This window comes from Sceloporus undulatus, chromosome 7 (assembly GCF_019175285.1).
Source record: "Sceloporus undulatus isolate JIND9_A2432 ecotype Alabama chromosome 7, SceUnd_v1.1, whole genome shotgun sequence".
Lineage (NCBI taxonomy): Eukaryota > Metazoa > Chordata > Lepidosauria > Squamata > Phrynosomatidae > Sceloporus > Sceloporus undulatus.
The window spans coordinates 27949133-27970285 of NC_056528.1; the positions used below are offsets into that span (position 1 = coordinate 27949133).

General features: G+C 43.7%; 1 protein-coding gene across 2 annotated transcripts in view; it reads left to right on the forward strand.

Moving 5' to 3' along the window:
* Positions 1–12888, forward strand: part of POLRMT (RNA polymerase mitochondrial) — a 40008-nt gene extending 27120 nt beyond the window's left edge. Inside the window, exons 16-21 of one of the 2 annotated variants that reach the window (XM_042479654.1) lie at positions 1488–1540; positions 3108–3206; positions 5069–5141; positions 6332–6423; positions 6850–6923; positions 11198–12888. In XM_042479654.1, the coding sequence (XP_042335588.1) occupies positions 1488–1540; positions 3108–3206; positions 5069–5141; positions 6332–6423; positions 6850–6923; positions 11198–11247 (441 nt within the window). In that variant the 3' untranslated portion in view covers positions 11248–12888. Of the gene's footprint in view, positions 1–1487; positions 1541–3107; positions 3207–4970; positions 5142–6331; positions 6424–6849; positions 6924–11197 lie in introns of those variants that run through there. The other variant, XM_042479655.1, reaches the window with a different exon arrangement.
* The last annotated feature ends 8265 nt before the right edge of the window (positions 12889–21153 follow it).

A 21153-nucleotide genomic window follows, 5' to 3' on the forward strand; every position in this document is an offset into this window, starting at 1 on the left:
AGCAAACCATGATTTTGCCATTGTATATAAGGGACACCATTTTACTACGCCACTGTATATAATGGTACTTGAGCATCCATGGATTTTGGTATCCACAAGAGTCCTGGGAACAAACCCAAGCAGATACCAAGGGACCACTATACCTTTTAGGAAATGCTTTAGGAACTTCATAAGTTTTTAAAAGGGCAACTCACAATATATCTGTAACTTTTATAATGAGAAAGTAAAGTTTTTTCTAAAAAAAAAATAGAGAATGACAGTCTTTTCATAGAATTGTAGAGTTGGAAGCGTTGGACTATTGACAGTTAGGGGTTTTTTAATTGAAGTTGTGGTATGCACAGATTCTCTCTCTCTCTCTAAAGCATCAAACACTAGATATGTTGTTTGGCTTCCAGAAGGAAGCAGTTAATCACATAAACCATATATTTCTGGGTATGAATAACACAACCGAAATGTTCAAGTCTTCAAGTGAATCGCTTTCCCTTCCGCCTACTTTAGCTGCTCTGATATGAATCAAAGGGTACTGTAGCCAAGGTGCCAGTTATAGAACAGAAGGAGGCAGTGTGATGTTGTGGTTAGAGTGTTGGAATGGGACCTGCGACGATCCACGTTTCAGTTTCCCACTCAGCCATGTGGCGACCTTGCACCAGCCATAAATGGCCTGACCTGCCTCACAGGGTTGTTGTTGGGAGGGTAAAGTGAGAGGAGGACAGCCATGTGTGCCAACTTGAGTTTGCTGGAGGAAAGGTGTAACAAATATAGAGTGTGTGTATGTAAGCTTTCACACAGACAGACATGCATGACAATACAAATAACATTGCATTTTAGAAATGAGTTTTGAAAAAAAAATTACAGTATTTAGCTAAGAAAATAGCATTAATACTTTTATATCCTGCCATCTCATAGAATCGCAGAATCCTAGAGTTGGAAGAGACCACGAGGGCCATCTAATCCAACCTCCTGTAGACCCAGGGTAATATTGTCACAACAACCCTTTAAGGTGGGTTAGGGAAGTGATAGAGAGAGAGAGTGAGAGTATGAAAAGACTTGAAGGCACACAGCAACAAATGTGGTACCCTCAGCTTGCCTGCTTCTTTTCTAACCACTGAACACTCTTGCCCTCTTGATATATAAACATTTATGGTCCTTTGCCATAACTGTGCTCACACTGGGAGAAAAGTATTTGGGATCAGATACAGAATCCAGCTTTATGAGAATCTCTACACTCCCACCTACTTCTATTTGAAAACCAAGTTTCTAGTCCTTAAGAGATAAAACCAAGTTTCTAGTCCCTAAGAGAAAATGTTGGGATCAAAGGAGATCTTATTACAAACAGCAGTTGTTTTCCTGCATGGGTTGCTTTGTAAAGTCATGTATATCACCCTTTCTGTGCATGTTCTGTCCAGTCCCTCAGTGTCATAAGGAGCTTTGTTTGTCAGCTCTTCGAATCCATGTAGTTTTCCCCTCTTTTCTTTTCCACGACCCAGGTGAATAGTAGCATGCAGACCGTCAATCTGAAATCACGCCATGACATCAGCCAGTGAGTATCCATTTTTAGGAAACATTTCCTCTTAATATCAGGGGTAGAAAAGCTGTAACCTTTTCAGATGTTGATAGACTCCATCTTCCAGCAGTCAGCATAGTCAGTGGTCAGAGATGATGGATTGTAGTCCAACATTGCCTTGGAACTTGACACTGTCTTGAATGAACTTCTTTTCCTGATTATTTGAGCTCTCATCTCAGTTAAATAAATAAAACTTGATTGACTGGTATACAAAGCGCTGATTAATCCAATGAATTCTGAACCTGAAATAGTATTGAAGTGAAGAGTGTATCTTCTTCTTTGAAGATGGCATCTTTGTCACAGTATACAACAGCTTACAAGAAGTACAGGTTGAGTCTCCCTTCTCCAAAATGCTTGGGACCAGAAGTGTTTTGGATTTAGGAATATACATAATGCGATACCTTGGAGATGGCACCCAAGTCTAAACATGAAACTGATTTATGTTTCATATATACCTTGTACATGTAGCCTGAAGATAATTTTATTTATTTTAAATAATTTTGTGCATGAAACAAAGTATGTACATTGAACCATCAGAAAGCAAAGGTGCCACTATCTCAGGCAGACTTCTCTAAGGCAACACTTGCTGTGACAAGACACATGCATTCATCAGTATATGCAGCAGAAGTCATTGGCACTATGTTAGAAGCAGTGTGTGAAAAGGGGAAGGGGGAATGCCTCTTCTAAGATGATTTCTTTTGGGACACATGCATACATGATTATTCAACTCCAGAAGACATGTGCACTATTTTAGAAGAGGCATTTCTCTTGTGCATCAGAGAGAAAGAGAAACTGGAATGCTTCTTCTAAGATATTAAAAAAAGAAATCGTTTTTCCACTTTCTCTTACACAGGAGGGAATGTCATGTCTAAGAAAGAGGGAATTCCTCTTTTTATGATGATAAGTATTGAGACATACACATGTCACTAAACAGCACCAGGAGACATTAGCACCATCTGAGAAGAGGTATTCCCATGATACTTATCATGTAGCACTGAAAAGCATTTGTACCATCTGAGAAGAAGCTTTTTGTGCCCAGGAGACGCCCTCTTTAGCAACAGGAAGTAACTACCTGTTAACTTCCTATTTTAGATAGGGGTCTCTCATGGGCCTAACATGGCTTGGAGGCATGAGCAAAAATACCTCTGTTCCCACCATTTGGAGACCAATTAATTTTTAATTCTTTTTTTTTAGCAAAGTCTAAGGATCAGAAAAATGTCTGGGGCGGCTGCATGCATCTCACACTCTGTACTTTGTCTGTTCCTGCTATAAAGCATTGATAATCAAAACACAGATTGTACAGAAACAAAAAGCAGCTGTAAAAATTGAGATACAGATACTTTAAAACAACAACACTTTAACAATTACATTGAAACCTATTCCTGCGGCCCGGAAAACGAATCAATCTGGGAAGCACCCCGATTGGTGCATCCCCAAGCCGTGGTGGATTTCATAGTAGCGGACTGTGCAGACTTGAATCCATAATCAAATTCCCTTACTTTCCATTCCTCCTTGTGTCATCTCCCTTGTGGTTTCTCTGCAGGAAACCTGACACGGTGAAACAGAAGAACGCTTTCCCACCAAACTTCATCCATTCCTTGGACTCTACGCACATGATGCTGACTGCTTTGCACTGCCACAGGTAAGAAGAGAGGGAGCATGGATACAGGTGTCCTTCTAGCTTAGAAACACAACATTGTCAGGCCCTTCAGATGTTGCTGGACTACAGATCCCATCAGCCCCAGCCAGAAAATCAAAGCTGCAGACTAGCAGCATTGAAGGGGGGCATGCGTTTGCTGTTCTTGCCCTGCTGCAAGGGGGCAGCACAGACATTAACAGGGCTATTTTACTTCCTTTGATTGATCTTCCCTGAAGGATGTCACCTCCTTCAGAGATGTGGTGCTGAGGTACTTTAACAAGATATCTTCCAGCTACTTCAAAGAAGTGGGATGGGAAGAATCAGTTGTTGGTTGTTGTCAAGTTAGCTTTTACTTGTGGCAGCCCTGCAAGACATCCTGTTAACAGATTTGCTAAGGTCTTGCAAACTCAGGGCAGCTGTGACTTGCTTGATTGAGGGCCATGCACACTACATAAATATAACACTGTTATTCCATGTTAATTGCCATTGCTCCCTCCTTTGGAATCCTGGGATTTATAGTTTGGTAAGGCACTGAAGTGCTCTGGCTCAGAATTCTAAATACGCCTCCCTAAACTGCAAATTCCAAGAATCCCTAGGAGGAATCATGGTAGTTAAAAGTGGAATAATCATGTTACAGTTCTGTAGTGCAATGGGACCTTTTCTGTCACCTTTCTTCACTGACCACCTTCCATAACCTGACATAGAAATCAGGTTATGACATATGAAATCAGGTCCTCCATTTGGCAGGGCCTTGTCCTCCTTGGGGGTGGGGACCCCTGGTCACCCTGGATAGGGGCCAGAGGAGGAAGGCAAACAGCCCCATGCTTGAAGGGATGGGGGTGCCTGGAGCTCCAAAGGCAATGCGGAAGGTGCCTCTGGGCCAGTGGCTGTGGCATCTGTGGCACCTGGGGTGGTCTGCCTCTCCTCTGGGTCCTTTGGAGGGGAAGGAGAAAGGAGTCTGTATGGCCCAGATGATTCTGATGTTAGTATTTAATTATATGTGTTTGCACTTAGGATCTTACTTAGCTCCTTCATAGCTGCTCTTCTAGGCCTTAGTCTAGGACTAGGACAAGGACAAGGGAAAATCAGGAGGTTCCTTTTTATTGCTATGTCAAATTGTCCTAAATCAGAGGTGGCAATTGTGTAGCCTGTGGCCTCATGTGGCCCTCTAAAGGCTGACTGGGTGGCCCTTGGCCACCTCTTGGATACTCTCCTCCCTAAACTCAAATCTTTTCTCCACCTGAAGAAAGAAGAGAGATTTGCCCCTCTGGAAGTTTTAGCTTTCAGAAAAGCAGAAATGACCTTCTGGTTGCTTCTCTCAGAAAGGAGCAGGTGTGGCCCCTGGTCTCTTTGTAACTGTCCACTCTGGTGTTAATTCAACTAGACACTTGTGCCAAAAAGTGAGATATTCAGCTCTTCTTCGGTGTAGGTTTCTTCCGTATGGAAAACATGAATCAGACAGGAGGGGCCGTCTTGCAGAGCAGATGTTGGGAATGTTTGGAAGGCCATAGCTGGTAGGAGGAGGTTGCATTTTCCCTCCATTATGATGCTAAACACAGATGAACGTCCAGCATTGGATGCAGCTTGTCCCTTACAAAACTACAGTCTGATAAGATGGGCACGGACAGGAAGAACTGGGGAGGGAAGATGTACTGGTGGTAGGGAGCAAGGATGAGTGTGTCCCATCCTTGTACATAACACTGCTTTGTAGTCTTTCGGATGTATATTGATGACCTGTCTGCAACCTTTTGCTCGCTCCGATTTTAGCTGCAGTCAATAGCTTGGCAATTAAATCTCAGCTCTGCGTGTGGAGAATAGGGAGGCGAAGCTTGAGAGCTTGACTGGCCTGCTGCTTTGTTTCCTAGGCGAGGGTTGACGTTCGTCTCGGTGCATGATTGTTACTGGACTCACGCGCTCACGGTCGATGTCATGAATCAGGTAAGATGGCTCCCCTGCTAGCTCCTTCCCTAATTCCAAGGCAACGCTTGCCTGAAAGTTTAAACTTTTAGTTTCTAAACTGGGGATGGGGTGGTGAATAACTTTGGGTTCCTTTAGCCACCATGGGTCAAACCGTGCCTCCTACGAGATTACCTGGAAACTGTCCTATGTATGAGGAGAGGCTTAGGGAGCTGGGTATGTTTAGATTGGAAAAGAGGAGATTAAGGGGTGACACGGTGTGTGTGTTGTGTGCTTTCATTTTCGACTTATGGCGACCCTAAGGCAAACCTACCATGGGCTTTTCTTGGCAAGATTTCATCAACGATAGTTTGCCATTGCCTTCCCCTGAGGTTGAGAGCATGTGACTGGGTTTGGGGATGGCCACCCAGTCGGTTTCATGACTGATTTGAAGGGATGTCCTATCAAGGCTGGAGTAGGCTTGTTTTCTGCTGCTCCAGAGACTAGAAACATGGAATTTAAGCTACAGGAAAAGAGAGTCCACCTAAATATTAGGAAGAACTTCTTGGTGCAACAGTGGAAGACGCTGTCTTGGAGGGTGGTGGAGTCTCCTTCTTTGGAGGTTTTTAAACAGAGGCTGGATGACAGTCTGCCAGGTGTGCTTTGATTTTGCATGCCTGCATGGCAGAAAGGGGGTTTGGCTAGGCTATGATTCTACCTCTGGTCCCGAAAATCCAGTGTTGATGACTAAAAAAGGTGTTTGTTCTATTATTATTATTATTAACTTTATTTATAAAGCGCCGTAAACCTACATGGCGCTGTACAAAACCAAGTAAAATCAAGAATATAAAAGCCTCCCTATGGCGTACAATCTAGTGGAAATTATGGCCCTTTCAGATAGGATTCTTATGTTTCCCCCCAGTGTGGGGTGCCAGGGGAAACAGAAGAAATGTTCTATATGGCTCATGGTATTTAAAACGGACATACTCTGCTAGCATTTAGGCTCTGTTAATCTGACCCCCCCCCTTGCCCACTGATAAGTGACAGCAATGGGGACCCCTCTTGGCAGTGAGAAGATGCATAACTGCCCATGCAGAGCTAATTCGGCCATCTTGTGTAGTAGAGGCCATTCCAATGGGCAGGGCTTGAAACATTTCATTTACCTGGTAATCTAGATCTGCATTTTTCATACATATTTGTGCATGTAAAGATAGGGCCCTCTTTCTTCCCAGGTTTGTCGTGACCAGTTTGTCGAGCTCCACAGTCAACCCATCCTAGATGACTTGTCTAAGTTCATGCTGCAGAAATACTGTACCTATCTTCCGTAAGTGTTACCATTGCCCCATTCACGTTCTGTTTTCTCCTCTTAAAATACCAATGAGAACATGCCACCCTGCCACCCTAAGGAGGCCTTGAAAAACAAAGTACATTTCCCTTTTATTTTCCCCACATTCATACAATGCACATCAAAAAAAATTATCATTTAAAATCCACAGTTAAAAAAAATCTTCTGGATAACTGTCTTTCTGAAATGAGAAACTTGATTTTTTCCCTGCTTTGCGTTGTAGCATTTATGATTATGCTGTGCGGTTGTCCATGACTTCACTCTTGTGAAACTTTTATATGTCATTCTTGCAGTGTAAACCAAAGCGGTGACTCCTCTGGAGGCAGTGCAGCTTTACATGTTTGCATAAATATGTACTTTTTCATGGGTGGCATCTTTTTTCTCTCCCTCACCATTTTCCCCCAGGGTTGAGTGGAAGAGTAAAAAATCTCTTGAGTATCGAAGGCTCTTACAGCTGCTGTCTAATGTCCCTGAGAAAGGTATGAGGATGAATTGTCTTGATTTGGGAAGGAGGGCAGATATTTTGAGAATCTATGTGGAAGATTGAAGCTGTATTCACAGTAGTCCGTGGTGTGGTTTGTGGCAATCCATATTGTTGTGATGTGTAGTCCTGTCACAAGCCACAGTTCAAACTCCTCATTTGTTGTCAATGTATGAAACTGGATTGTTTAGCTTGTTCTGATGTCCAAACCTAGAACAGTAGCTTGCCCCAGGGAGTTTTGCACATACACCAAAAACCCCTTAGTTTGAACAAAACCCATTTTTTTCACATTTTAAACATGTAATTTTTTTTTGTGCAAAAATGTGCATGCTTTTTTGTGTGCAAAAAATGTGTATGCTTTTTAAATGCAAAGTTTTTTCACAGAGGAATGAGCTTTTTGCACCTCCTTCTCCAAGTTGAGCAATGTGAAAAATGATGGATTAAGAACCGGTTAAAAATTGAAACCATGCAGACATATGGGTTTGTGTAACACCAATTAGTGTCCAGTAGCTTTTGTAAATAGGCAAGTTTTCAGTAACAGCAATGCTGAGACCAGTTGGACCTTTAAGGGAAGGATATTCCATTACTGGGGTGCTAGAGAGAGATGGCCCTCTCCCATGTCCACCCATAATGTATTGCTGTGACTGATGGGACGCAAGAGAGGGTCATTCTAGAAGACCTTATGCTTCAAGATGGTGTATAAGGTATAAGACTACAAACACAGGATTGAGGCCATGTGTGCATTCTTTCCCAATTGTCTAATTTGGCAGGGACAACTCTGATTGATCTTTTCCATCCCACTTTTTCGCCTACCGTTAAAATGTCCTGGTTTCGCTCTCCACCTTACACTTCCCCCTTTGTCCTCAGTTTACTTCAGTTGCCGCAAACGTTGGCATTCAATTAACCCAGCAGGGAGGAGAGGAGGAATTTTGCCTTTCCCAATAGGCTCAGGCAAAAGGAAACTGCTATAACCTCTCCTGGCTTTGTATGTTCTTCTCCATCGAGAACTTTTGCTGTCTGGCCACACTCCACACTCAGATATTGAGTGGCCACGTGTGTCCCAGTTTTCATCTGTGAAATGTTGGAGGGTATGTGTGTGGTCCATATGCCATGTGATTCACAATCCTGAACTCTTCTTCCAACAGACCTCCTAGCTTGGTCTGAGTACGTGAGGTTCAAATGGTATTCCCCTCGGTCCCGTAACAGTCCACTTTCAGGGTTACAAATCCAATCCAAAAATTCCATTCCCGGAAAGAGGAATTGTTTGTGGGGACACGATCTATGTGCTTCCATTATCCTTCCCCTACCTGCCCTTTCTCTCCCATCACCTCCCTTCGCAGACATCTCATAGCGCTCTTCTTTAATCTTATATTTTCAGTTGAGCCACTTTAATCTCCTAGCTGCCTTTTTAGTTTGCTTCTCTGTTTATTGGCAACAGAAGATACATAGCATCTGGCTTAGTAATTGGCCAGATCCAAGCAAGACCCAAGTAGAGGATTGTCCTCACAGGCTTAAGCTGCCCTTCTGTTCCCCATTTGTAAATTGTAAGGATGGCATGTAATCATGACAAAATCCCTCAGTGTGGTTGAATCTTGTTCGGTGGTTCAGACAGCTATGCCCATTCCTTGGCTGCTCTCTTCCATACCCACCTCTCAGTTTTCCATTCCTGCTGCCCCAGCAACACACAGCATTCTGTGGCACTCTTGGTCTCAGAGCTTGGAAGCCTTTTATCTCCCATGCTGGCTAGGGAGTTTGGGGATGACAGTCCCTAATGTTCTGGATTTATGTTTAAAAATGATGTGTTTATTAGAGAAATTAAGATGAGGTAGATTCTGGAGGCCAGAGTTGGAATCCCCACTCGGCCATGAAACCATGAAACACTCTCAGCCTCGGGGAAGGCAATAGCAAACATCCTCTGAAGAAACTTGCCAAGAAAACCCCATGATAGATTCACCTTTGTTGTTCTGTGCCTTCAAGTCATTTCTGACGTACGGCAACCCTAAGGGCTTCCTTGCCAATATTTGTTGAGAGGAAGTTTGCTATTGCCATTGCCTTCCCCTGAGGCTGAGAGCATGTGACTTGCCCAAAGACACTCAGTGGGTGTCATGGCCAAACAGGGAATCAAACCCTGGTCTCCAGAGTTGCAGTTCAACACGCAAACCACTACACCACACTGGCTCTCAGGCTATCATAAGTCAGAAGCAACTTCAACAAGAGTTGCTCAAAGGGTATGTGAGGCCCGGGTCCACAACACACTGCAGAAATAATCCAGTTTGAGACTGCTTTAACAGCCCTGGCTCAGTGCTAGGGAATCCTGGGAATTGTAGTTTATTGTGGCACTAGATCTCTCTGACAGAGAAGGCTAAATGTCTCACAAACAACAGTTCACATAATTTCCTAGGATTGAGCCAGGGCAGTTATGGCCATCTCCAACTGGATTGTTTCTGCAGTGTCTTTTGGATCTTGGAGGTCCTGATCTTCCCTCCTCCTCCACCTCCCAAATTTTCTTATTGAAAGAAAGAAGTTGGCAGCATCAGCTTTTGTATCCAGCCTATTTCCAAGGTCAAAACCAGATTTGTTAGACACAGATCAATTAGGTTAAGATTAGGATTGAGAAATGTTAGGAGAGTTAGTCAGATCAGGGCTCAATATTAGTTAGACTCAGCTCAATTAGTTGGAATGAGTGTTGGGAGATGTTAGAGGTTCAGGGATAGAGACTAGTTAGGTCAGTTGTTAGGATCAGATTGAGACTGTTGTATTTTGGCCACATAACAAGAAGATACTGATTACTAGTAGAAAGAAAGGAAGACCGCATGCCAGATGGATAGACTCAATCGGAGAGGTGACAGGCATGAATTTGCGAGAACTAAGCAGAGAAGTGGAGGATAGACTATCTTGCAGATTTCTCATCCACTGGGTCCCTGTGAGTCGGGATCAGCTTGAGGGCAGTTAACAACAACAACAAGCATTAGGTAAGAAGCTGCAACTGTGTGCAGAAACCACACCTGGAGAGCAACATGGTTCCCACCTTGGGCTAGGATTTGTCACAGCGGAGCGAAGTAGCAGTCGCCAGGCTGTCTGAAAGACAAAATCTGCCTTCCTGTACTCTCATCCCTAGCGTGATCTGTTGCTGCTCTCAGTAGCATCCCAGCAGTCAAACAAGGGCCTCCTGAGGTTAACCATGGCTGGTTGCCCAGTTTATTCTCGGTTGCTTTCTAAGGGCTTAAAAAAAGTCTTTAGGGCCCCCAAGATTTATTATTTTTAAAGGAAAAAGATTTGTTTGATTTGATTCTGAATGCTCTGGGCACCAGTTACAATTTTTAATTTTGTCGACTGTGGGTTTTTATGTGGTGTTTTGAATGGCGGTTGCTTTCTTACATTGCTGGCGGCAGGGTGGGAGTATTGTACTGAAATAATATATATGGAAGAATACATCTTTTGCAAAAAGGCAAGAGAACTCAATAATAATTTGTTTCACTCTTTACTGTTGGAATCATACAGAAGAGACATTGCAAGTGTCTCCTAACCTAATCCCTGCCATTCAGGAACACATAGCTCAAGCACTCCTGTTATTTATTAATGTGATGATCCCACCTTGAAGCTGGAGATCAGGGTGTAGACCAGGGGTGAGCAAAGTGTGACCATATTTAGCCCCAAGGCTATATTTCTGACCCTCAGTCTCTCCAGGCTCCCCTTTTTATGGCCAAAAAAGGGATTTGCCACTTCTACAAGACTTGAGGAGTGGCTGTTTATCTTCCAAACAGATTGCAGCCACCCCTGCAGTGTGTGGCATTTTAAAATAGCATAAAAAAAGAGAGAGGTGAGTGAATATCTGTACCTTTCCATGGTTTGTGGGGGCAGGATTGCATTTTTTATCAATCCATGCAGCTCACGGAAGGTTTTGGCATAGACATTTGACCTATCGTAGTTACCCACCCCTTTCTAACAGTAAACCACTGAAAGGAGGCAACCAGGCTCCCTCCAAAGCGGCCCCCAAATCCCCATCGAAGCTTCAATCCTGCTTCACAGTTGGGTGGACCCATGTGCAGCTCTGCAGGTTTCAGTTTGGGCAATCAGCCAGAAGCACCAAAGGAAATACATAAGCAGTGGTTTTTGGTACATTCCAAAATGGCTCCCTTGCCACCACAAGATATGATGCGAGTGGCAGTGCTACGTGCCAGTGTCTTAAAGTTTCTAACCAAGAAGAGGGCAGCTTTTAAAACTGAAGTTCTCATCCTAACATCTCCTGATATCTCTTTTTTCCATTTTCAGGTGACTTTGATCTAGAGAAGGTGAAGGAATCAACCTACTTCTTCAGCTGACCTTGGAGGATGGTCCTTGGGCGTTCCTTCCTGACGCTCAATCCATCAGTGTCTTTGCTTGGGCTCAAACCAGACTGTGCTACTCTGGGGTGAAAGCAAAGAGGAGTCCTCACTCCATCAGGACTCAGAGTTGCCCCATTTAATTTCCTCCTTCCTCCATTTTCTCTCTGCATCCCAGGTGGCAATTTCTAGACCAACCAGAAGCACTACCCATAGCAAGAGGATGCCAAGTCTCCTGTGGGGATGTGTGTGTGTGGGCAAAGATTGGCAAAGTGAAGTCTTCAGATGTTGGGCTGCAACTCCCATCAACCCTAGCCAGCATGGCTGGTGGTCAGAGCAATATCTGTCTATACAGATATTGTATATTGTATATATTGGAGTGGGGAAAATACAAGGGTCTAGATTTTGCTGGACGGCTGCTTCCTTGTGCCTTAGCTATCAAAGCTAAGGGTGAGGGATGCTGGGAGTTGCTGTCCAAGGACTTCTGGAAGGCTACAGTTTACTCAACCCTTCTACTACTAGCACATCCTTTGTGACATTGTTTGAACCAGGGCAGGTGTAAGGTGGGCTAGGTGCAAAGTATGCATGCCAGTGAAAGCCATTGTGTTGTATTGACCATACAAAGAGCTGTTCTGTTATAGGTCAGGACTTCTTAGAACCCCCACCCACCCATCCAATGTGATCTGTACCCTATTGCCTCTCTCATACAGTGCCAGTGCTTGGATTATTGGGACCTGGGAGAGAAGTTGGGGCAACCCTTAGTCAAACACATAAACTTTGTCCCTAGACTTTACCAAGGGTAGTGGACAGAGTGTGGTCTGTAGGCTGTATGCACCCCTCAGGAATTACATTTCTCTCTGTAGACCCTAAATGCCTTTGGGGGCATGGCGGTCATTTTCATAATGTGCTAAAGTGCCTCTGGGGTTTCCTTATTTTTCATTGCCCTCCCTTCCTGCATTGCAGTAGGGCTTTCAAAATTCTGCTTCCCTTTTGCCAGATTCCTAGAGGAATGAGACAGGAGCAGGTCTGTTTGGATCACTTTTGGGTCCCAAGTCGGACCACAGTGGAGAACAGTCTTTCCTTCACAGCTTCAAAAAGTTCCGTTTTTTGAGACTGCAATGTGATGCAGGAACCATTTGCAAAGGGCAGTATTTTTTTGTGCGGGGAGAGAAGCATAACACAAGCACACTACCTCTTCTGGCTTTATGGCCTTGCCTTGATTCCTCCCATGTCATTCTTTTGCTCTTCTGCTACCAGAGCAAACCACACGGGAGTAGTTTCTTCTTCCCTACCATTGCTGTGTGCAGATCGGGTCCTTTGGGAATATAGTTTATCTCCTCCAGTTTTCCCTTTTTAAAGAAAACTTCTTTCCCCACCTTTTTTGTTATCTAGCCTTTGTGGCAGATGTGGAGAATCTACATCTTTAGATATGGTTGGACTCTGTTTCCACCATGCCCAGAAAACACTGCTAAGGGTCAGACAGGATAGGAGTTGTAGTCAAGCAGTATCTAGTAGAGGGCTGCAGATTTCCTCCACTCCTGATTTTACAGGACGGTTATGTTTTGGGCAGGAGGTGGCTGCCATGTGTTTAAGAGCCACTACTGTATTAAGCAACTGTAAATAAAATTAATTGTTTGAAAAGTGGTCTACATTTCTGTATTGGTCGGTCGTTCCTAGTCCACATCAGTGGGATAAAGTGTCTGTCTGTTGAGCAAAGAGATGGTGGACAGCTCCTCCAGTTTTTGTTGAAAAATGATTCCCATCATCCCCAGGGATGTTCAGATTTGGAGTCCAGCCACATCTGGAGGAGGCAGCACTCCCTCAACCCTGTGCTAAGAGCATGAGGTTCCTTCAAAGACAAAAGCTGTTTCATGCTTCCACAGCAGCTAAAATTAGATTGTGGCTTCTTAAGGGAAATGCCCATTTGCTCTCTGGAAATGTTGGAGTGACTATCTGATTGAGGCTATAAATAGGAGGTTTTAAATGTAATTTTTCCTGTCTTCCCCCCTCTTTTCTCTGTTTGATAAGTGGCTTAAAACCTCTTCATAAGTGACACAGATCCATTGCTCCGCCAAGTCCTCTCTTGTACAGACAGGCCAGATGGGGAATGTTCTGGCGTACTGCAGCGTGACCAAAAAACTAAATTGGTGGGCAGGATAGCTTATTTATTTATGAATTGAAATATTTATTATCTCACCTTTTCCCCCTCAAAAAAGACCCCCCCCCCCCCGAGGCAATTGGCAGCCGTCACTCAGAACAAGAATATAAAAACGGCCAAGTCGTAAAGACGAAGATCAAATGGCAGCATCGATTGATAAAATGTAGTTGTTACTAAAGTACCTGCTGTGTCCTGAACAAGAGTTGGAAACACACGAAATGTTCTTTTTCTGAGTCTGTTTGGCACAGAGGTGGGCACCGTGGGAGGCTAAGGGCTTGGAAGGCCATTCCACACGCACCCCACCAAAATGTAAAAGATCTGGTTCACTTCCAGTTTAGAAAAAAAAAAAAAAAAGGCCTCTTCTTGGTCTAAATTGCTCTCTGGAAAGTCAGAAAACACTTTGCTCACCCCTGGTTTGATTCATTATTGCTAACCCTGGATGGTAGCAGTGCTCAAGGGTTTTGCAAATGTGGTCTTTCCTGTGTATCAAGGATCAATTCCATCCAAAGCAACTGCTCTCTTAACTATGGCCTTACAAGGCAAAGCAAGGCTCCAGTCCCCAAGGTTCTCAGTAACAGGTAGATTTAAATAGGAATACAGTATACTGATTTGCCTTCTACTGATTCAGACCATTCATTTAACCATTACTCTGGTGGCAATGGGTCTCCAGTTTTTCAAGCAGGATACTTTTCAACCCTGAACCTGAAACTTTCTGTGTGCAAAAAGGTATCCCTCTACCTATTCCCCATTACTTAGAATCATAGAGTTGGAAGAGACCCCCAAGCGTCATCCAGTCCAACCCCCTGCCATGCAGGCATATACAATAAAAGTGCTCCAGACAGATGGTGAAGGAGGCAGCAGATTCCACTGTTGAACAGCTCTTACTGTCATGAAGTTCTTCCTAATACTTAGGTGGGATTGCTTTTCCTGTAGTTTGCATCCATTGATCCATGACCTACTCTCTGGAGCAGCAGAAAACAAGCTTGCTCCATCCTTAATATGATACCAGATATTTAAACAGTGATCATATCACCTCTTAATCGTCTCTTCTCCAGGCTAAACATACCCAGCTCCTTAATTCTCTCCTCATAGGGCCTGGTTTCCAGACCTGTTGGCCTTTCCCTAGTAAGCTCTTTAACCGATGACTAAAGGCTGGAAGACTCAGCCTAAGGCAGAACTCCAGTGGTAGGAGATTCCACAAGTGAGGTGCCACTTCTGAGAAGGCCCTTTCTGGTACGTGTCCTCAGACCATCCCATAGGGAGTGAAGAAAGGGCAGAGATAAGATATCCAAGCACTAAACTTTGGGGAACAAAGGCGGAGCCCCTCCATCTGAAGAAGTAGGCTTAAGTCTACAAAAGCTCATGCTACGAACCTCTTATCTTTCAGTTAGTCTCAAATGGGCTGCAGGATCCCTTTGCATACATTTTTCCAGATACTCTTCCAGCCAGAGGTGATGGGACTTGCAGTCTGATGTTGGGAGAGTCTTCCCATTGTTTAGGGCTCTAAAGGAAATTCTAGCCTTGATTTGACATTGGCTCGGCTCACCGATGGCATTGATGTTTAGATTATAATCTTTGGAGGAACCACTTGCCATTTGGAGAAAGTAACTTCTCCCCTTTTTATTTTTATTAGTTTCCTTTATAGCCCTACCTTTCCTCCAATGATCCCAAGGCAGCATATATGGCTGCCTTCCTCTTTGCTTTGTTCTCGCAGCAACCTTGTGGGATAGAAAAGGTTGAGAGTGTGTGACTGGCACTAGGTCACCCAAAGAGTTTCATGGCTGGAAGGGACTGGATCTCCCAAGCTTCAGCCCATCACTCTAACCAGTGTACTGTACTGTTTAGCCAACTGGAGCTCCTGGAGAGGAGGTACTAAACCTGCTTGAGATTGCAGGAATATAGCCTTTCATTGTAAAAGCTTCCACACGGAATCCTATTGTAATGGACAATGAAATTATTTTCCCAACGAGGGTTGACTGCCCCTGTATGTGGAAGCTCCATTTCAAGCTGTTGAACCTCATTGTTCTATTCTTCACAAATGCATCTCATTCTAAGAAAATTTAAGATACCCGTTCTAAGATCACGGGGGTGTCGGGAAATGTTACCAGCTGGATTGATGCTTTGGGCCAAAACAAGTTTTGGAAAGAAGGGTTGATGTTGGCTTTTTTTCCTTTCTTTGTTTAACTTCTTTTTTGTTGTTGTTTTGTTTGTTTTAAATAACTAATTTGCTTCTTTCCTTGCGGCTGAAATCAGAATGATTTAGCATTATGTCTGCCAGCCGTAGCTTCAGGAACAGGTGTCTCCTTAGGAAGCTGTACTCCGGCGGGTAGCAATTGCTGAGCGTAAAGAGAGAGGACACTATGAGTTCATAGGAGGCAGCCAGAGGACCCTCGGCATACTGTCCATGGCTGTTGTTTCCATGACTAGCCCTTCTAAATCTGAGCATTTTCCTTCAGAACAAGTGAGCACCATAATGACATGTTGTAGCATGGCATCTCGCACACCTTGAGGACTGGGGTTTTGTTTTGGTGTTAGAGGAGAAGTGCTCCCATGCTAGGTTTTATTTCTCAGAAGGCAGTAGGAGGCACAAGGCCCATGGTTCCTGCTGGCTGGGGATGATGGGTGATGCAATAGGACACCTCTGAAGGGCACTGCTTATGTTGGCTGGGGATAGCTGCAGGTTTCCTTCATGATCATGTCTTTTAAAATTGATAAGATATGATTAGATAGATAGATAAGCCAGCATGATGTCGTGGTTTGAACATTGGACTATGGCTTTGGAGACCAGGGTTCAAATCTCAGGTCGTCCACGCAAACCCACTGGTGACCTTGGCCAAGTCATGCTCTCTCAGCCCCAAAATGGCAGTGGCAAACCCCCTCTGAAGAAACCTTGAGATAGGCTCACCGTAAATTGGGAACAACTGGAAGGCACACAACAAGAACACACATGTATAGACACCAAAAAAGCCTAACTTGCTCACCCCCATTTCAGCTGTGGCCCTTGTAATTTGTTTTGTCTATTAAGTTCTATTTTAAACTGTTAAGTTGTTTAATTGTATTTTAGAGGTGGGATTGTGAAATGGGAATGTATGTTTTAATCTTGTAAGCTGCCCCGGTTGTGTTGCACAGAGGGGCAGGATAAAAATAAATTTTTTTATTATTATTATTATTATTATTATTATTATTATTATTATTATTATTAACACACACATATACAAAGCTGCTTTGTCATATCTGGTGGCAATGAGTTCTACAAACAAAAATTGTATTCAATGCAGATTTAAAATATTCAGCGGGAAGAGATGTTTTCCATTGGTCAGCCCTCTCTGCACTCCCCTATTGATGCCCCGGCTTAAAGTGGTGTCAGATTGCATTATTTCTACGGTGCAGATGCACTCGACAGCCTTTGGACACAGAGCATGGATTCATCCAAAATAACAGCGCTCCCTTTCCTTTGCTTGCAGGGTCACTATCAGCTAGGCCCAATAGAAACAGACACCAGGGATGGGAGGGATAGACAGTCCAAGGAAAGCCAGACGGTGGGACGTGCCAAGGAAAGCCAAGCAGGTTCCTTGCAACTCGGAAGCCTGTTTGCAACCTAATTGGTCCATTTTTATAACGTAAAATATTCCACTGGCAGAAAGATTCAGAGAAGAAGAGAGAGGGATGGTGAGGATAGCTTTGGCATGGCACCCAGGCCAGTATGGAACAGCGCTGCATTGCTTGATTTTGCTGCCTGTTATCTATTTTATTTCTTACCCACATCTCTTCATGGTTCGAGACAGATTACAACATAGTTGAGCACAACCATTACATAAAATACACATATTAAGCTTCATCTCTATGCAATATTTATATTGCAATACATAGGACAGTAATTAAATATAAAATTCATAATTAAAAATGCAGTGGTCCAGATGTGGGCTGTAACAACCAGTGCTGATGGGGCTATTGGAAGTTGCAGTGCAACATCTGGAGGGCCCACCCAACCTATAATACAGATAGTGTAAGAGTATTAGTTTAAAATAAGTTGAGACTATACAGTGTATGGTCTTCCTGCCTCTGACCTATATCAAGGCCAGGCAATCGACTTATGGCAACCCTATGGCAAACGTATCATGGGGGTTTTCCATTTGCTTCCACTGAGGCTGAGAGAATGTGACTTCCCCAAAGTCATCCAGGTCTTGTTTTGCTCTGTTTTCTTACTCCTTTCTTTTCTAACTGAAGACATCAATGGTTGCACATCCCAACCCATTGTGTCTACGTAATATCCCTACAATGTGTGACTGGCCCATGAATGGGAGGTTTTGAATTTGGGTCCCTGAAAATCGCACTTTTACACTCAAAACACTACGTCATACTGACCAGAGAATGCATGGCCCTCCAGATTTAATTCTGTGTTAATGTACAATTTTGGTATGCTTTTAAGTGTACTGGTTTTTTAAATGTGAGCTGCCCTGAGTCTCAGTTTGGGGGAAAGGCAGGATATTAATAATATTAATAATCATCATAAGAATGAGGATGATGTTGGACTGCATCTCCCATCAGCCCTACCCAGGATACCTAATAGTGATGGGTGATGGAAGTTACAGTCCAACAACTTCCAAATTACATTCCAGCAACATCTCCCAGGCCTTCTAGAGATGTTTCTGTAATGCAAGTCCCAGCAAACGTTAGTCAGCCAAAGAGTGCTGGGTGTTGTAGTGTAATAATAACTAGGGAGGCCTTCATGATTCCTAACCCCACATTAAGGAACTGGGGAGAAATGTTAAAAAGTGCCTCAAGTTTACCTCCCTTTGGTAACTCACTTCCCCTCAGTTAAGCTGTCTGTAAAATGGGACTCCAAGCTCCAAAGCAAAGCGCAGACAACTCCCCTAAGGTCAGAAATATCTAAATTTGGTGCAGAGTGAGCTATAAGCAAGAGACCATAATGCAAGCGGATGTTTTCCCAGAAGAAATGATCATCTCAAGACCAGTCCCTCCACCTTTTTGAATTATTATTCACAAATTTTGGAAACGGCTTCCCATTTGCGTTTCAAATTAGGCTGATCTGCATCTCGGGACCTGAGTCTTACGGGCTGTGACACTAATACTGTTTCCACTTGTCATCTCTTCTCGAGGCCGGCGGTCTAAATTGGGAGACCAAAAAAAGGGTACATTTTCCACTGGGAAAGGATCGAAACCCTGCGGGATCCGGTAGTTGAAGACACAATTTGGGAGTTGTGTTAGCAGCAATCCAATGCCAGGGAGGCAGCCATGCCAGTCTGCTGCAGTAGAAGCTGAAGCAAAGTAGCCACAGCACCATTGAGGATAATAGGTCATTGCACTTCTTTGCCTGGGTCCAATATTATTATTGTTGTTGTTGTTGTTATTGTTATTAGCTGCTCTGAGAGCCTTTGTAGCTGAAGAGTGGGATATAAATACTCTAAAATAATGATGATGAGAATGAGAATGATGTTGTTCTTATCATCACCTTTATTCAAGTCTCATCTATTCCCAAGACTGGGACTAAAAGCGGATTACACATTTAAAGAAATACAATTAAAAATAGACAAAGTGAACATTAAAACCCAATTACCGTAAGCGGTTAACCATATTACACTCTTCTTGCTGCCGCTGTGTGCCTTCAAGTCCTTTCCGACTTAGGGCAACCCTGTCATGGGGTTTTCTTGTCAGGTTTCTTCGGTGGGTTTGCCATGGCCGTCCTCTGAGGCTGAGAGAGTGTGACTTGCCCAAAGTCCCCCGGTGGGTTTACACGGCTGCCATAGTCCTAACACTCAAACCACTGCTCCACGCCGTCTCTTTATTACGCTGTAGAAAAGATCTACAAAAAGATAAAACAATACTGTACAAGTCAAAACAATACAGTAGTTACAGCCCTTTGGTTTAAAGCAGTGATTCCCAAACTTTGATCCTCCATGTTTTGGACTTCAGTTCCCAGAAGCCCCAACCAGCTTGTCCCATAGTCAGGGATTCTGGGAGCTAAAGTCCAAAACGTCTGGAGGACCAAAGTTTGGGGATCACTAGTTTAAAGCATATAAAGGTGTCAGGACCAGTTTATATGGTCTGTCAGGTTATTCAGACAGTGAAAATAATCCAGCTAAAATCTGGGTTGAATCTTTGTTGTTCACCTGCAATTTCAATGCATCCAATTAAGGTTTTTTGGGGGGCATCGATGTCAGGTTTTTCCCGAGATTCGGATTCTCGGCTGGTGAAAAACCGATGAGAATAGACCCCAGGAAAAAACTCTGCACACCTTGAATGTGCTTCGAATACATTTGCATCATCGACTCCATTTTCATTCGAGCGTTGACACATGTAAGCAACAGAACTTGCAGAGATGTGGTTCCACAGTGCGAACAACAAATCTGGAATACGTGAGATTGTTTGCATAGTTGCGCTAAAAACCACAACATGTGAATGGCACCTCAGTTAGCCTGGCCATAAGTCATACAGGTTTTTCTAAGTCATAACCAGCACTTTGAATTTTGTGGTCAAAGGCTTTCATGGCTGGCATCCATAGTTTTTTGTGGGTCTTTTGGAGTAGAACATGGCCACATAAACCAAAAACTCCACAAAAAATTGGCTCTTGTATTCATTATTGCATCCAACTTTTGTATCTTCCTCTTTCTCCTTGACCTTCCTTCCATCCTTCTGCCTTGTCTCCCCGTTCTCTTTCTTCTCTTTTCCTTTCTCTTTCCTCTACACCAATCTCTCCGTTTTCTTCCTTTTTGATTTCCCCCCAGTTTTTCTTCTTCTCCTGACCTGTACTATACAATTTCCTTGGCTCCTCATTTCCTTCTTCTGCCCTTGTCCTTTGTCTCCTCTCCCCTTCCTTCCATTCTACAAACCTCCCTTATTTTCTTTCCTTGAGCTCTTCTCTTTCTTTTGGCCTTTTAATTGCTTCCTCTTCTTATTTCCTTTCAGCTTCTGCTCCTTTTCCTCACTCCATCCCTTTTAAAAGACTTCTTAACCTTTCTCCCTCTTTCTTTCCTCCCAACTTCCACTTTTTTTCTCTTTCTTACATCTTCTTGCTATTGTCCTCCCTCTCTCCCAACCTTTTCTTATTTCCTTCCCTTCTCCTTTTCTTTTTACTGCCCAATTTCCTTCTCTATGTCCTTCCAGCTTGCCTTCCCCTTCCGTTTCCCTTCCTTTTAAAAACTCCTTTCCAACCTTCCCTTCCTCATTTTCTCCCACCCATCTTCCCCTTTCCATTGTCCTTCCAGTCTCCTTTTCCTTGCTCTCTCCTTCCCTCCTTTTAACCTCCCTTCCTAATTCCTTCTCTTCCTGAGCCTTTCATCTCCCCTTCTTGAACCCTCTTTCAATCACTCCAACCTCTCCTCTTCCTTCCACCCCTCTTTCCTTGCCTCCTCACTTCCTTTCCCTTCCCACTGTCCTTCCTTTCTCCCAATCTCCTTCCTTCTTTCCTTGCCTCTTCCTCTTTTTTGGCTTCTGTCCCATTTCCTCCTTTCTCTCCTCACTCCTTTTCAGCAACTCCTCTGCAACCTTCCCTTCTTCCTCCCACCCATCTTTCCCTCCCTCCTCCTTTTGTCCTTCTTTGCTCCATCTCATTTGTCCTTCCTTCTCATTTCCTCCTCCTCTGTCCTTCCATCATCCCCTTCTCCTCTTCATTCCCTCCTATCCATCATTTCTTTCCATCCTCATTGCCTTCCACATCTTTCCACCATTTTCTCCATGTCCCTCCTCTCTTTTGACCGTTCCATTTCCTCCTCCCCTTCTTCCTCCTC